Consider the following 19512-nt stretch of genomic DNA (forward strand, 5'->3'; position numbering starts at 1 on the left):
TGAGATTATATCATGATTCATGAAGACTTCTAGATAATACGTAAATACGTTTTTCTTTTTTTTTAGGGTTTCTTCAGTATTTTTTCAATGAGATATAAAATTATAAAATCATTTTCATGTGTAAAATTATATATCTATCATTGAACGTCATACAATAAATAAATTTACTTAAACTTGAATATATATTATCATTACCTATTTTGATAGTTCATGTGAATTAAATATTTTAATACATTACAATTTAGTATTTACTAAAGATTTAAATGTTCATTACCTTTTGGGACATTCAACTTATGTCGTTCTTTTTCCCAAGATGCGAATGTAGCTTGCAAGGCTTCGGTCATTTTCTTATTTGTACCAGGTGTTAGAGGTGGTGGAACCAATTGTCCACCAGCACTATTTGTGCTGTTGGTGTTTACCGCTGACGGGGTTTGATCTAAACAAAAAATATTTATATAAATTATGTATTCAACAATTGATTTAATATTAATTATTGTAATGCGAATAACTAATTAATAACAATCTATAACTATCAATATTACAACAATCTTCTAATTATTAGAGAGGGATAATAAACGATGAATTAAAAATAAGTGAATCATAATGTATATGATACGTAATTAAATAAAATTATGTAAATTATATTTGTGATTAACTTATTTTATTTATTCAACGACACAATACGGGCTTTGGCCCAATTTACTTTTAGTACATTAAAATATAAATCTTTATTTGAAACATAAATTGTGAGAACATAATATGACTATACATTAGTAACAATAACAAATATAACATTTTTATGATTAAATACCCATATAATAACATTTTAAAAATACAGAAGTATTTACAATAACACTTATGACGGCTTAGTGGTTCATTTAAATTTTAAACCATCATTTTTCGAGAGAGTAGGAAGCAACAAAGGAAGTATTTGTAACGAGAAAACAGACAAGAACTTTAAAAGGGATTTTGGAGAGTATATAAGGTGTATAAATTTGTACACGATATAGTTTTGCTAAAATATTAAGATTAGCAATACGTCTGCGATTTGTATCAATATTACGTAGATGCTGAAGATCGACGAATATTATATAGATACAAGTAAGAAATTAAAATCTTAAAACACAACTAACACAGTAACACGATTTAAAAATGTGGTGAACTCACTCATGTAGATATAATAATATAATTATTTGTTGTTAGGTTCCTAAATAACAAAACTGTATTCTAATATTGGCTAACAAACAAACGGCGAAGGGCCTTCAAGGGAGACTATAGTTTAATATTGGCAGACTCACACTTGACAAAACTTAATAAGTTTTGATAGCAGGTTTTTTTATGCGGACTGGCATAAGACAGTAAACAAAACTTAGATCAGTTATAATTATAGTTATAATATATAATGGTAGTTAAAATAAATTAAATTTGTAATAATAATATTGTAATAAATTATAATAATTAATATTTTTATACTATAATAAGGTACTTCTCGTACCTATTGAACATTCTAAACATTTTAATCATTTATTTGTATAAAAGTTTTAATTGAATGGACGACCAATTTTGTTCGTTTTAAGTTTCATTCATTTTACTATTCACTCTGCTAACAATTTATTACGTTATTAAATATTAAGTAACAGGGATCGTAACGAGTCAACTACTCTATAGCCACATTACTAATATTACAACAATAAATGGCAAGGTATTGTAACAAAAATTACAGCAGCAGCCTTTTTATTGGACTTTTGTTAACTAGTTAAAACTCTTAAAGCAATGCCATTTACCGCGATGTAAAATAACCGTAGAACTCCATACTCACATTATTTAGATACGAAGAAATGTTTACCATAGAATAGGGACGTAAAAATTTATGTTGATTTTATATATTACGACTAATTTTACTTGGTTAATTTATTTTTCCAAAGTTACAAAATATTATGAAATGCTTTAATGATAATCGCAAATAATGGATAAATCATTTGTGATTCTGAAAATATGAACAAATTTTACAATTATTAAAATTAAAAATGTACCCACGATTCGTGGTCTCGTATTATACATACATTACAATGATTATTTGAATTTCTTTTAGATAAATATGCTTATTATCTTTGTATTTAATTTAAATTTAAATTAAACGATTTTTTTCTAAAAAATATTAAATATAATAATCAATTCTTAGCTTAGCTCTTAGCTTTTTATACCGGTTATAAATTATAATTATGTGAATTACGATAAGAAAGGATTAAAGAAACAATAAAACATAATATTTCACTCTCATTACAGCCGGACACTAGTCCGGTACCATTTAAACTCAATCATAAGTCATAACAATAAAATAATATTACGTTGCAAATAAACTGTTTTATTCTTGTTAATAATTAAATTAAATGAAGAATATTTATACGGAAATGTTTTACGTAAAACTGAATTGTATGAACCCATATATAACATACATATAAACACTACGTTATAATGAACCTCTTAAGTATAGGTACTAGGCTGAGGCATTGTGAGCGGTCGATGGACACACTTTTAAATAAATTTGGATTTCAAGCATCACTGATGATCGATAAAGATAATATAAATGTCCTCATAGATATACTTAATAATATACAGTGTATAAAATAAATTATATAGAAGAGAAGCTATAGTATGTGGTAAATACAAAATATACGGCTATATTATAATAACGTATTAATGTATAATAGTATACTGCATAAGGTATACATATAAAATTACAATTGGACAGCAAAGATGAACCAATAATGATGGTAAATAAAGTAGGAGTACACTATAATATATTATAAGCTGATGTTCGATACTGATGCAATTGAGACGTGTGCAAGCGTGTTACCTGTCACTGCGTGATCTATCCCTTTCTCCCTGTTGCAGCTTGACAATGGATAATAGGTGTACTTATGCACATTTTCTTGCGAGACAACAATAAACACGAGCGTATAATATACAAAACCCAACAACCTATATAATATATATACATACATACATCATCCATTACAATAATACGCAATTTACTTTTAGAGTAGGTAACTGTCCGTGTAAACATAAATTCCATTCAAACATTTTCTCGTGTTTCTTTCTTTTAGTGTATATTAACATTAATAATTAATACCGGAATTCAATGTAAACAATAAAAAGTATATATCTATTATAATAAGTAATAACCTTCGTTAAGTATTGAGATCCTAAGGAGTTTCACTAATATGTGTACTAAAAAAAAATAAAAATAAAAAATGAACCGAATAGCACGTCGTGCATGTGTGTTTTTTATATATTCTCATAATATACATTTCACTATAAGTATATATAAGTTATACAGGACTGTAATATATACGCTTTATATAATAATAATATTATCATGTGAACATGTGACTACCGACAGTCAATCTATATGAATTACGACGAATTCATCTAGTCATAATGTACGGCACTTCAGCACTTGTCGACGACGGTATATTCAGGAGCGGTGGCAGATTAAGTAATTTACAAGTAATAAATAGATGAACGAATAATGTATAGGACGATTATGCGGGTCACGACCCACACACTGTGATTAATAAATACGTACTAAGAGAAGGAAAAAAAAGGTCACCGTGGATAGTTGATTAAGACATTTAAAAATATAAGTAAATAGTCCAGTGGGGTCGAGCCGCGCGGGTTCTAGAGGGCAATATCACGTGTGTAATATATTAAAGTGTTGTTTAACAACAGAAATTGAGTAACGGCGAACCCAGATGAAAAGTTCAAGTCTATACTTCTGCTGGTAGCAACAAACTAATTCGTTTATAAATTTCCTACGTTATAGGACGCGATAGTTTTAGAATTTAGATTCTGAACTGTGATGATGCGAGGGAACTATATTATAATAGGTACAGTATTATCGGTTTTACACAATGACATGCATTTTTATTTTGTTTGGCGTTTTTTTTTTTTTTTTTGTCATCTCATTTGAAAAAATACTTTGTGAACAGTGAAATAGGTTACGCAGCAGTGCAGCACTTACTACAGTAACTTGATTTTTCTATCTGTTTGATTATTTATTTAGAATTTCCCAGTATTTTTCGAGGAAATCGTAAAAAAAAAAAATATATTCCAAGAAATGTAAACATACCTATTTAACATAAAATGATAATAAAAATAAAAATGTGGTGTATTTCATTATTGCACTTTATTTTTTGGTCATGTTGTTGTAACGTAATGCATAATATTATAAAAATAAATGCCTTATTAATTATATACGTTTAATATTATTATGAATATTACGTTCATTGATACTCTTAATAATTATTATTAACCAAGATGTAATTAATGTTTAAAATAATGAAGTATAAAAATTATCATAATCATAATTAATTAACATTCAACATATTATAATCATTTTCACTAGTAATTTTTTTTGTGTGTGTTGTTAGAGAATAATGTATTATTATTATAAACGCTTGAAAATAAGGACGTAGATAATGTTAGATTCTAACAGTTAGAATCATAAATAAAATATAAAAACGTAATTCGACTCGCTTGCTTAGCTCATTCGTTGGTGTCACCTCCAGGACGTGCATACATTACAATAATAAATAGTCGAATAGTAATGTTCACTTACAGGTCTTTAATTCCGGGTCAACATCGACATAGTCGTCGTATTCGTTATTATACCAATGCTTATTTTTCTGAAACTGTTGCATGTATTTATTTGGACTGGTTACGAAATTCGGTATAGTTTGTACTTTATAATATACGAATTTATTTATTAGAGAAAATTTAACTACGCCTGTCGCCATATCCAACCCAACAAGTTTGTCAACTTTTAAAGTGTTGTTTATAAGAATGCTTTACACGTAATTTAATTTTTAAGATACTAATTAATTTTAAAAAAAATCGATTTTTTGTGTTTAAATAAATTTTATATATCTAAATTAGTATATTTTAGATGTGATGTAAAACATAACAGTACAAACTAAACGTATAGAATACAATAATGTCTTCAAATAGCTTTTTAGAAAATTTTTGATAAATAAAAGTGAATATTTTATTGCCTAAAATTTACTATGAAATAAATAATATCTTTAATTAGAATTTTTAATTTTAAAAGAAAACCGAAACAGAACAGTGTAACAACCCTACGTAAATCATCCAAAATGTTCTATTATAGTGTGGGAAAATACATCAATAATACTCCCCTCTCATAATTAACATTTAACAACCACCTGTTTTGTATATACGTGAAGTATAGGTAGATACAAATAATATTAATTTGCTAGACATGGGCTTTTTCTCAGCACCCTATATTCACACGCACACGGGCATAATTGCGTGTCGCTTGACCGCTACTAGTCAACAGGTGCTAAAGGTTAACAGAAATTATTCATTTATTGCATTAGTGCAATATCACACAAGACAGTGCTTACTCGAAGGACTTTTATTAAGTATTTAAAATACCTAACGATAATTTTTTTTTTCAAATCGTTTCTAAAGTCTAAGCATATTTTTAAAACAATATTTTTCCCAATTCAACACGATTTTAATAATATACAATAACCGTTCCTATTTTATTTTGCCATTGACATAATTTGTTAACCAGCATAATATAATATGTCATAAAATGAACTCATTGTTTAAATAACTATAGTTTTTATGTGATAAGTGTATAATATTATTGTACGAATAGCAGAAACTAAGAAAATATATTTAACCAACGTAATAACTTATAACGTACAATACGTAATAGATTTAAAGAATTATATAATATTTTATGGAAAAAAAATTATCAAGTACTTATTTTATATTCTACTGAATATTTATAGTTGTTTTAAATTTCCAAGTGGAAACATTATTAAATCAACTATGAACGCTTTTTACCATACTTTCAAGCTTGGCTGGATGGTTGTATACATCTATATAATACCTGTGCTACAGTGACCATTAGACCGTATCATCCACTCGCCCACTCACAGTCGTCACAAAACAACAACGAATAGATAAAGATAGTTTGTTCACTGTTGGTGTTTGTGCACATGGGCGGCCATAAAATAATGTAACGATGAAGCCGTAATTACATTGGGGGGGAATAAATAGAACTGCTGCAGGTGCTCGCAATCGTGGGAACGTCGGACAAAAAAAAAAACAAAATATTCAAATTCAATAAAACGCCTATTGTAACTATGCGCGCATCTATGCGTATTATTTGCCGCGAATCGCAGTAAATTCAACGTGTATATTTGTATATGTAAATTAACGAGAAAAAACCCGTGTACCAATTTGGCGATGAATCAGAAACATATATACTATACATTAGTATATATACGAGAAATATAATATTAGCATATTATACCTATACTGTATTTATTTTAAATTATATAAACTCAATGATTAGGTGCAGCATCGTATATAGCTTTGCGTGACTACTGTTAGATTGATACGTATTTATGGAAAAATAAACATAATATATCTTAAATCGTGAAAAAATATGTTTCGTGTTGCTTTTCGTTATTTTTTTTTAAATTAATGATCTAAATCGATATATATAGGATATAATTAAGCAATAATAAGTATTATGATGAAAATAACTCTTTTTGATGCAATTGAATGGTGTATTTTAAGAGTTAACACTCTCTATCTCAAAAATCATTTATTTCAAGAAATATTTTTTTAAACATATATAAGCTATTACAAAACAACACAAAAAAAAATACTTTTATCGCTATATTTTCAAGTATGATATTAGTTTTTTAAAAATATGAGTAAATTTTGTACGCATTTTGATATTTATAAAAATAAAATTTCGAATAAATGCCTAATTAATAATTTATAACTCTCAAGTTATTTTTTAAGTATTTAAAGTTTAGAAGAGCAAAATACAAGGACCCACATTTTGTGGAGTACCTCTAGCTGTTAGAAATATATAAGGTAACACTATAACGTTAATTGAATAAATTATTAATTTTGTTATTAAATTCCTATTAGGAGCTGCTAATTCCCCTAATCCCCCCTTCATGAAAAAAAACAACAATTTTGTAGGAAACTATACATACATAAAAAAAAAAAAAATAGGAACTAGATACAAAAATTAATTTTAAATTTCAAAAAATATACCCTAAGTAACTAATAAAGTAATAACACTAATTATAAATACTAGTATAACAGTAAAACTTTATAATTGATCTAGTACTCCGATTTATTTTTGATTTTGTTTAGTTGATTATACCCTGTAGGTATTACAAATTATAATTATTATATATTTACGAATTTACCATAATAGGTAGTCGCTAGTATAGGTACTTTACAGTTAATCTAGACTGTACTTCTGAAGTTAATTAGGATGAATACATATCCGTAAATGGTCTTCTATGAGTATTATGGTATAACAACGTTGAAATAAAAATACGAAAATATCAAAGATAATAGTTTAAGTAAATAACAGTGGTTTTTATTGGATATTTTTAATATTACATTTGTAAACTTTAATTATATGCCATTATTGCTATTCCTTTTAAATATTAATAGTATGATACACAAATATACAATAGTTTTTTTGTCGTACTAAACAGCCTTAAACATTATAAGGAGACGGATGTGTCCTAAGGACCACTATTCTTTTCTATATTTCACTATTAACTTTAAATGTAAATCTATTATGCTCGACTAATACGGTTTCTCCTGTAAAAGAGAAACGCATTCTAAATCGAAATTTATTATTATACGAACAATGCTGAAACATACGATACTGATTAACTACTAAAATATAATTTAACTGTATTTTCAACATAATCTATGTACTATGTTTAGTTCTATTTAGGTATACTAAATACCTATTAAGGTTCATTAAATTGCTTTAATATAATATACCGTTACAATTAATTATTAAGAGGACATTAAACGTCCTAAGAAAATGCCACACACTACATACACACTATTTGAGAGGCTTGATATCGACAATTTTAATTAAATGTTTACAAAAAATAAACTTCAAATCTTCAACATAATATGTAAATACTATTTTAAAGTATGAACCTAATTTAAAAGTGGTCCCATGTCAAAACCATTGTTAGTTGTTGCGCAATAATTATGAGATTATAATGTATAGGAAAATGGTTTCGCGCGTAAAACAATTATTTGCGTTTTAGTCACAGTAAAAAAACCAAATGTACACATACAGTATATTTACTGCGTTATAGCCGTTATAGGGTTTTCATTTAATTAATTTAATTAAAAAAAAAAAAACATAGTGTTATTGTTTTGAAAACCATAGTCTTTCAAACTCGAGTAACTTTTTATGTGAGCGATATAAAAAAAAAAAAAACGCTACGGCACAGTCATAGAAATATTGCCCCGGTCATATCTGTACTCTCGTGTTATACACGATGTATAACATAAATTTGATTTCTCAAATACCTGCGTCTGTATGCGAGCCCGAGGGATAATCCTTGTTGCGCGAAACGGTTTTTCACAAATATTATTATATATATTTTATCGATACGCACTATACGTATTGTATACACTCGCCGAATGGTTTGTCACAATACAATATTAAATACAATAGGTATATAATATTTACGTCGACGCGTACGTTTGTCATTAATAACAACAATCGTCGATCGGTATAATATACTACACATAATAGGGACGACAGTTCATAAATTTCAATACGGAGGTTTAGGCACGAACGCTGGTTGCCGTGCTTATTGTAACGTCGCTGCCCGGGCACACAAACATGTTGCCCGATGTATGTATGTTTATTACGTAGCCCCGACAGGAAATGGTCAATAACAATATAAAAACGCTATCCGTCGTTATTCTCGGCACGTCACTATTAGTGAATATTATATATCTGCGCAAACCTCGCATATATATACGATTATAATATATTATGGTTAGTCACTGTGTATATGTAATGCATATATTCGGTCGCTACCGTTACGCATGTCAATGAGCGCATCGTGTGCTACGATTTGTCATTATAATTTACCGTCAATATCGTAGTGCGGTGTACGGAGATAGGTGTGTGTAATATTGTAAATGTATTTGTAATCCTAAAACAACGCGGTTTCGACGGATCGGTTGTAGGGACAACGTCGGGCCGATTTCGCGGACGTCCGACAGCGGATTCGTTCTATTGATACGTTACGGGTCTCGCGAGAACGAAATATATAATAAATAGGTACACCTATGTGAATATAGCGCAACCCGATTGCCGGACCTAAATAGACGGGCGCCATCTGCGTAGTAAACGCCTAACCAGATACCGACACACGGACAGAAAACAAACCGACAGGCAGCGTTGCGTGCGTAGATGGAGCGAAGCCTGATAGATGGCAGCACTATGTCGTCGTCGTCGCGGTACGCGCGTCACTCGCGAACACGGACAATAAAACACGTCGTTTACAACGATATTGTAATATTAAAATTTTGATTTTTACGTGGGTAGGTACATCGTGGATTTAGAAACCCGTCACGTGGACATGGCGGCAAACGACCGCTAATGATACGTACATACAACCGAAACTATACATGTAACTCATTCGCACGTTACGGTATTTTGACCTATGGCTTAAGTCTTATTCGGGCAGCTAGATTGGGTTATAAATGTATGCCTAATTTCCATATACATGGATAAAATATAATTATTTATAAATCGTAATGATCGTTTTGCCAGTGCTGTTTTTTAAACGATATTCGAGCTTTTATTAGTTTTTCGTTTTCGAGTAAAAAAAAAAATCGATCTATCGACTGCTTTTCGTCACTGCTGTGTATTTAGTGCCATGAATAAGAAAATGAACGCGATAAAAGTGCGATAATTTCGACACATTTTATACTTTACTACAGTTTACACATTGCAGTGTAGTATAAATATATTATAATACCGAAAAGACGTCAGTGAGATTTCTTATCTATACCTTTCGTAAGGACACAATGAAAACGCATTCGGCTTTGATCTCGAAGCAACGTGTGCCTTCATTGACGCCGTTTTTGTTATGAGGACGCTGCACACTCATAAATCATTATTGTCAAAACTGTACGAAAAATAAACTCGGACTACAATATAGTCAATGATAGTTGAGATTTTGTGAAGCCAGATTTATACACGTTACAATCGACAATATTTTCGTTGTAACTTTTTTATTTTCTCATCATCATTGATATAATAATATAAAAAAACTGTAAAAGTTCAAAAAATATAATAATAATGGATTTTAAAACAATGACAATTTGTTTTGTACTAGTTATACATACATAAAATAAATTAAACTACTAGTTTACGTTACAGTAAATATTGTCGTTTTAATAAATATCTATATATTTATTTACCCAGTATTTATTGTAGAATAATTGTTTTTCGTGCAAAACCTATTTTTGTTTATAAAATAATCTCGTAATTAAGCGTGACAATCAATAACGATACTGACATGGGACCATTGTCCATTTGTAAGTAGGGTGGTTTGAAGAAATATTTAAATATATTTAAGAATCAAAATTTTAATTTTGTCAAAAATATATTAAAATTGCCGATATTAAACCCTTTAATAAGCGGGTGTAGACTGTAGAGAGTTATATTCATTATTGACATATTTTTATAACATTAAAGAAAACAGCATATTTTGATAATCGTTTTTTTACGATTTTCCATAATTAAAATTTGTATTTGTATCTTAATATTTTTTTAAACGTTGATATTTGACTAAATATGTACATTATTCTACTATTTCTACTCATTATTCGACCGTTTTTAATTGTAATTTTAATTAAATGCCACGTTCGAAACACTCCTCCATTCCCTTATAACAGTTTCAAACGTACAAAACAATTTTTCTGTGTAAATATTATCAACGATATCTATGGGTAACACAACATAACTATAATTTGTAATTGTTAAACAAACAGATTGGTAGGTGTATCCTGTAATATTTAGATAGGTGAATAAGTAGATTTCAGTATACACTTTATATAGTTAATTAGTGTAAATATTTAAACATGAATCACTAAACCTACTTAAAATCGTTTATTTTTGTTACATAACATATATCAATATACTGAAAATGTTATCAAAGTTTAGTGCAAAGGTTTGGAATGTTCTGCTCAAATAATTCAATTGTTGGGTATATGGGTATAATATATAACATAATATTATATTAGGTATATAATATTGAGTGTATGATATATAATAATAAATTAGCATAAATATTATCAACGTTTTGAAAAAACTGACTTATTTTAAGCATATTTAAAAATATGCTAATTTAGAGCTAAAATATATCTGATCACGCAGAGGACTTTAAAATAAAAAATTCAGTGGTCGTCATAGGTATTATATTTTTAGAGATGTGCAATATGAAAAAATATTTTACAATATTGTACTTACAAATCGACTGAACATTTTTTTTTCTAATTCACCCGAAAATTATTTTCAAGTGGGGTAGTCAAATTAAAGTATCTACGTAATATTATTATTAAAATAACAATCTGTAAGTACCTATACCATCATATAGTTGGAGTATATAATGAACTTATAACCAGCCTAAAATTGCAGGGAGAGTAGATAAAGGGACTATTAAAATAAATTATAAATTATTAACTATAAATATTAACCTATATATTATACGATATAAATTATAAACTATCATATATTATTTAAAAATGATTAAGTTAATTGTTTAGCTCGAGGGGCAAACAATAAACACAGAGGAGACATTGTCCGCTCACCCAATTACTATACAGGTCTGGAATGAAAGGACGTGGGAGTAACAAGTACCTACTCTTTATATTTTTATATTAATATATTATATGTCTACCACTAATTTTACAAATTAATAATTACCCATCTATATATTTATAATATATTAAAATATACTATATAGCATAAGTATACTAATGCGTGTTTTTATGTCATAAAGTTTATGGATATATACGTTTATGAAATATACTGTTTCTCAATTTTTACTTTGACAATAATATCTTTAAAACTGGAATACTTATGCATAATTTACATTTAATAGGTCATAAAAAAGAATGGCAATGATTAAACACGGAAAAAAATATGAAACACTCTGTTACTTTCTATATTATATTATCAAATGTTACTCATTCAATAAAGTGTTAACTTATATCGTAAATATATGCATCGCCCGAAACCGGTAGGATTTGGTTATTTATATTTTCCATAACATAGGTTCACACAGGAACTTTTCTGTATTGAACCATGGTTAACAAATTGTAATTTCAATCTAAAAATGTTATATGTTTATCTCACATATAACTTAATTGATTTATAGCTTGATACATAAAATAAAGTTCTGGATATAATGTTTGACCGACTAAACACAGCAATAATATTGAGCATTTAATAATACTATTTGCAATACTAAATACTATAATAATAGTCATATACTTATACTATAAACGATTTATACTGCCGTTAGCAGAGAAAAAAATCTAGTGAAAATAATAGTTTTAATATATTAAGTACATACCTAAAGAGTTTTCTGGATCGGAAAGATCACTTAGCGATGGTACTTTTTGAAGCATATTACATCCTTCTGTTGTGTTATTACTGTAGTTGGTTGAGATGCTTTTATAATCTTGCAATGTGTTGGGTTCTTGTTTAATAACTACAAGTCCTCCGCAACTATTTTCACTAGTCACAGCTCCATTCATATCGTTTGTACTACTATTACTGTTCAACATGATTGTTGAAGATACAGATGATGGCATCATATTTGGGCTACTTTGAAAATCTTCACCTCCAGAAGACATGTCCTATAAACATAATTGATAATTTTTGATTAGAAATTATTATTTAAGTTATTTTTTATTTAATATTAATAATTTTAAATAGTATAATGCCTTTTTTAAATATAGATTATTCATCAATAAGTTATAAATTAACGATTTTTATGATAAATTAAAAATGTAATTCATAAGATTTTGCCTTAATTACTACATGTATATATCTTTATGTAATATTTAGTAAAATAACCGAATAGTCTTGTAAATGGTGAAAAATATATTGCTGTACAGTATAGTAGTGATAGTGGTTTTCAAACTGTACGTCGCGGCTCCCAGGGGCGTCGTCGGTTATTATATCAAGGGAGCGTCCGTAGTATAAACTAAAAATAAAATTGTAAAAAATTGTTTTTTATTATTATCATAATTCGTAAGGGAGCCGTATATTTGATTAAAAATCCAAAGGAGCCGTGGACCCAAAAAGGTTGAAAACCACTGTAGTAATGTACAAGTATTATAAGCTTATAAATGTAATAAATAGTTATATTAATAATCCTAATTTATTGTATCCTCCTGATCTAACATTGACTTGATAATTAATTCTATACTCCATCACTGTAAAAATCACAATGATTTAATGATTTTTAGGTTTGGTTTAGTACGTATTTACTATTGAGCTATTATGTGACGGCCTTTATTGGCTAGAAAACAATAATATAATAAATAGTAAATCTACCTAAGGACAAATAACAAAACAAATTCTTGTTTGAACACTTAAAAAACTATATATTTATTATTATTTATTAATTACTATATACGATTAATATTACATATGTAACATTTAATCACTGCGATCTTACATGTTTGATACAAATTTATATTATTTATTTATAATAATATGAGCATTTTTATTAATTTATACAATATATGAAAGCTGTTTTTCCACAAACATTTAAATAAATGTATGAAAGAAAAGTATGATTAAAATTATGTTGAACAAATATGTTATATTGATCAATGGTAATCAGTGGTTAAACGATCATAAATTACAAATGGTTTTTGACTGTTCAAAATAGGTAGTTTTAATTATATTATTATTTTGAATTTAATAAACTGTTTTATTTGTATGTTAATCCAATAATTTATATGATGCATATCGAAAGGATGGCACCACATCAATTTGTTATCTGTCTATCAAAATACGAGCAATAAAGCAAATTTATACTTTTTGTAGGACCAACATTGGTCTTCAGGTCAATATTTTATAGTTGATTGACCTATTATCGAATTAAAAGATGAAAATATTATCTGTAACGTAGCTTTGTATTTTTTTTTTTTTTATGTTTTAATTTCACTAAGAGGTTTAGGTATCTATTTCAAATAAATATAACTTATACATGCCGCATTACTTTAATAATAAGGTATTGAAAAAAATCAACGTTACAGCTCATATAATATCATCTCAACAGTTGATAGCGAACGAATAGCCAACTTTAAAATTTATATGGAGTTCAGAGGGTATAAAGTGACTCCTACAAAATTGTATAATAAAGAAAATCGTGTACAAAGATTTAAGAAATATACAATACAAAATTATAATACAATATTAATATAATTAAATTAAAATGGCTTAATGTTTAAAATAAAAATTTTTTTCATTAAATTGAAAAACAATTTGGTGTAATTATAATACAAAGTTTGATGTTATGAAAAATAATATTGTAGTACGTTTTATATAATTACTAGTGTTTACAATTCCCATCAAACTATTAACCACTATATTCTATGTGTGAACATTGTAAAGTATTTTTACTTATAAAAATTAAATCTTTACAGATAAATATTACAAATAATAAAGACTTAGGTAATTTACTTTTTCTAGTTTAGATTGTTTTTAAATATTGTTTACTGGTACTTAATTTTATATAATATAATAAAATTAATATAATTGGATAGATTTTAATTTTAATTGTTAGAATAAACAAAAAGTTCTAACTTTAAATTGATTTCACATTAAGGTAAAATATTATAATTTTCTTATACCTAAAAACATTAATCAAACAACGAAGTGAAAAAAAACGAGGGTAAAAAAACCTCAAAAATATGCGCGTGTTATATTTAAAAAATACACATATAATATATAATAAACATAAATATATATTATGATACTGATAATATATATAACATTAATCGATCAACAAGATTTATAGAGGTATGAACTACGAACTAATATTGTAGGTTAGTAAATAATTCGTAGTATAAACAATGGGTATATTAAGACTTGACGGACTAAATACATCATTATAAGATTAACCATAGCGGCGAAAAAAAATTAAAACAAAAGTGCTTTATGTTGTTGAATAATATAATTTTATGCATGTAAAATACACGCTCTCGACTCTTTAGTTATAATTATGTTGCAACATAAGCCTAATATGAATAATATCTATATAGGTAATTTAAGTTTATATATATTATAATACGGAGTACATAGCACTATAGAGACATTCGCCTACATAGCGCTCCAAAAATATTATGGTTGTTAATCCGTATTATTACCTACATTATGTGAATAATACTATATTGATATTTCTTCATGAAATTATATGGTACAGAATAAAAAAAAAGTAACAAACATAATAATTATTATACAGATATGTATATTATATTATGATATATAATAATAAACATTTCTATTAATTATTATATTATACATATTATACGCCATACGGTGTTGAATACTCTCATTGTAAAACAGAACGTTCTTATCACTATTTTTAGTTTATACATTTTATCATTCAAAAAATACTATTACAGACGCTCGTTTAATATTTTTTTTTTTAATACAACCTATAAAAATAATTTAGAATCTAATTTAGAATTATTTATACAACATTTAATAAAAACAAATTAATTTTATACTTTAATTTAACCTCAGTATACCTTTAAATTTACTATTTAAATTTTAATACAATTTTTTGATAGATTTTAGCATAAAATGTATTCTAATAAAATCGCTAGTGACCTAAACAGAACACGGATAGATTTTTTATGTATTTAATAAATATGTATTATTTATAACAGTCATTATTCAATATTCATTGATAGGATAGATAATGTAATAACCAATTCATAATAAATGTAAATTTAGTTTTAATGGTTATTACTTATTAGTGTTAGTTTTTTGCGATTCAGCATTTAATAAACTTATGATTTAAAGAATTATATTCTAGAAATGTATAATTACGTATATAATTTTCTGATTTTCATGTGTATCAAAATTGGTTAAATTTGTATACGCATTACTCATTACTTATTATTTAAATATATTTATAAACAAACAGCAATAAAAAAGTTAAAAAATATAAAATAAATAGGTACCTACAAAAATATTAAAGTAAAAGTAATATTATATAATAATAAAGTTATAACTAACAAATATTATACATTTATGATTATTTGGAAAAATTTGTAAGATGGTGTTTTTTTTTTATTAAAACCTAATAAATACCATAAAATATAAATACAAAATTGTGAAATTGGTTCGTAATTGTTATTAAAAATACTTTTCGAATAACATAACATGGTCAATGTATACATTTATACACTACTATATTCTACTATAAATAAAAAATATATAATTTTGTTATTATTTCAGTTTTAGTCCGTGGTGACACTTCATGTATCTGATATTTGGTTTTCTAAACGACCTATATTAGTTTTTTTTATAGATAAACTAGTAAAAAAATAAAAATAAGATAATTGAAATATTTTTTGTTAAAAACTGTTTTATAGGAAATGTTTTAAATAGTATTTTATATAGAAACACCAATAATTACAGATAATATAATATTATACAAATACAACAATAATACACTATTACGGTAAATAATTCTACTAGTACACATATGAGATAATTTTTATTTTTCGAAAAAAAAATGTTCCAATTAAAAAATTCCTTCCACAACGTATGCGCGAAATGCGAATGTCCCGACATTGCATAATTAGTGTGGTGTAAATTTAAACTTTCTAAAAAAATGTAAAAAGTCGACTCTAGGGGTATTTGATCGGTAGATCGAAACAAAATTAATTGTTTAAATTGGATGTAATTTTTCAGTCTAGACCATTGATTTTATTCATTAAAAACAATACGCGACGCGGGCCATAATATTAACATTATAATATTATATTATTCAAAATAGCGATAGTGATGATGATGATAATAATAATAATAAATGCACTACAAAGTCGTTTGGGATAATATTTCGATTAACCTGCGGCGCGCGGCGGTGGCTGCATGGTACCTGTCCGTTATCGCCGCCATATAAGCGCGTATATATATATATATATAACATTTAAGACACGAGGAACACAGGAGCGATTCCATTATGCATATTATACGTACAATATATATATATATATATTATACATACACATAATATCATTATGTATAGTGTGTCGTAGTGGAAGCATATTTAGTTGTATGTCGCGCTTGGTACAACTGTAGCAGCAGGTCGTATAATATACTATAATACATATATTATATTATACACATAGACGCGTTATTGTGTAGTGCGGTCAAATTCACCTTGCGTGTATTACACACACACACACACACACATACAACATACACACTCACTCACGCACGCGCTCTAGCACGTAAATAATATAAAATATTATATTATATATATATATATGTGTGTGTGTAATGATGATAATGATAATAATAATAAAATAATACACAAAAACGTTACACACGAAGAATATCGGGGGGGGGGGGGGAATTGAATAAAAAAAAAAGAAGGGATAGAACAAGGTCGGCGGACAACTACTACCAACTCTATGAATGAACAACAGCTGCCCCGCCGCCGCCGTCGTTGCTGCAGTGTGTGGGAACGTGTGCGTGCGAGTGCGCGTGCGCACGCTCTGTATACAGCGTGTGAAACGTGCGCACACACACACATACGCACACGCACACATGCAAAGGCAGAGAAAATAATGTAGAACACCGCGGTCGCCGCCTAGACCGTGGCCGCCGCCGCGTGTGTTCGGAGAGAGAGAACGCTGCTCTCATGAGCGCGGCGGCGGACCGCAGGCAAACGGGATGGTGAAAAAGAGCGTAGCGAACGGTCGAAGAGGAGGTGGAGGGGGTTCGGAGGCGATGCGTGCGAGTGCGTGCGAGAGCGGTGGCGGCGGCGGCGATGAATGAATGAACGTCGACGGCAACGACGACGACGGCAAGGAGTAGGCCGCCCCGAACCCGATGAATGAACGCGGCGAACGAACGACGAATGAATGAATGAATGAACGAAAAAAAAATACTCCTAGTTGGCCGCCGACCACCTGTGCATGTGTGTATGTGTGAATGTGTGTGTGCACAACGGAAGAGTGAAAATAAAACTATTCTCAATACGTTAAATTAATACATTAATATACAATTACCTACTCTATGCAGGTATAAACGATACTACCCGTCGGTGGTCGGATGCTCGGATAGAATTATCATCTCATATTATGTAATGAGCCGATTTTTTTTTCATTTTAAAAATATTTTGTCTAGCAAAAAAACGGTCGAAGCGACGAGATGACGACGACGAAATTAAACACGACCGAGTTGGTTATAATTATTAAACGGGACGCGGTCCGGTTTGATGGAAAGGACACGGCGGGACGTAATTGAAAAAAAATCCTAGTAGCAGAAACTACTGATGGGTCGTGAGGTCCCCTATAATAATATTATTATGACCGGTGTGCTCGGCGGCCTTTGGCCCCAGTTGATTCGGTTGCTGGGAACGAATTGATTTAATTGAATTACCACCACTGCTCGAGCCGAAGGAGCTTTGTCACTAAAATTAACCGAAAGAATGGATGAATAATATTATTATTAAACTGTGTAATAAAAGTGTGCGCACGAAAAGTAGGCGGATTGACGAAAATGGAAAAATGAGATAATTTTACAGTGAGTAATATAATATACACGATATAGTAGCAACGTATCGAATCAAAACTGTTGGTCAGCAAACACAAGCAAATTATTATATTTTTTTGTCTATTTTTTTTCTTTACTGTCATTGTTTGTATATTTTCAGTTTATTTAATAGCTAGTCCACAGTTCGTCGCTATTAATGATGACGAATGTGTTAAAATTATATTATTGTTTTAATCGTCTATAGAGTGGAAAAAAATTATATTAGTTTTAACACGTACGTTTAAAAAATATATATATATGTACATGATTAATATAACAGAAATTTCAAACACCATAACACGAAAAGTCAAAAGAGTAAAATAGGTTATCATCATACAAACTATACGACCACTATTACAGCATAATGAACAATCCTTGTATATAAAAACGGAGAAGAATACTGAGAAAACACATGTAACAGATATTAGACACCAACGGGCGTTTCATTTTACAAATAAGCTGGAAGACAGAAGTGGTGGCGCTCGTTCTTTATTATGCTTATGGTGATTAAAAACCTTGTTTTTTATTATAAACTATTGAAGATCAACTGTTCTGGATAGTGTAACCAAAAAACAGTTCTCAAATAAATTCCATAAAATAATAATGAAAAAAAAAATCTTCGATAAACGTATAATATGCTATCTAATATATTATAAACATACTGAGCAGAAAGAAATATTATCCAAACTAGTGAACAACAGTGTATATATTATACTAATAAATGAGAATAAAAATAATACATAATATTGCAACCAAGTTTACTCGTAGTTTACCCATGTTCTATAGTTCTAAACTTCTATATAATGTCT

The 19512-nt window shown here is 28.3% G+C and overlaps 1 protein-coding gene across 1 annotated transcript in view; it reads right to left on the bottom strand.

Annotated features, from left to right (window-relative positions):
- Positions 1-19512, bottom strand: part of LOC113557281 (ETS-like protein pointed) — a 53683-nt gene that overhangs the window by 25273 nt on the left and 8898 nt on the right. Inside the window, exons 3-4 of the mRNA XM_026962721.1 lie at positions 12483-12768; positions 275-436 (exon numbers count right to left, since the gene is read on the bottom strand). Coding sequence (XP_026818522.1) covers positions 275-436; positions 12483-12768 — 448 coding nt within the window. The remainder of the gene's footprint in view (positions 1-274; positions 437-12482; positions 12769-19512) is intronic.

This window comes from Rhopalosiphum maidis, chromosome 3 (assembly GCF_003676215.2).
Source record: "Rhopalosiphum maidis isolate BTI-1 chromosome 3, ASM367621v3, whole genome shotgun sequence".
Lineage (NCBI taxonomy): Eukaryota > Metazoa > Arthropoda > Insecta > Hemiptera > Aphididae > Rhopalosiphum > Rhopalosiphum maidis.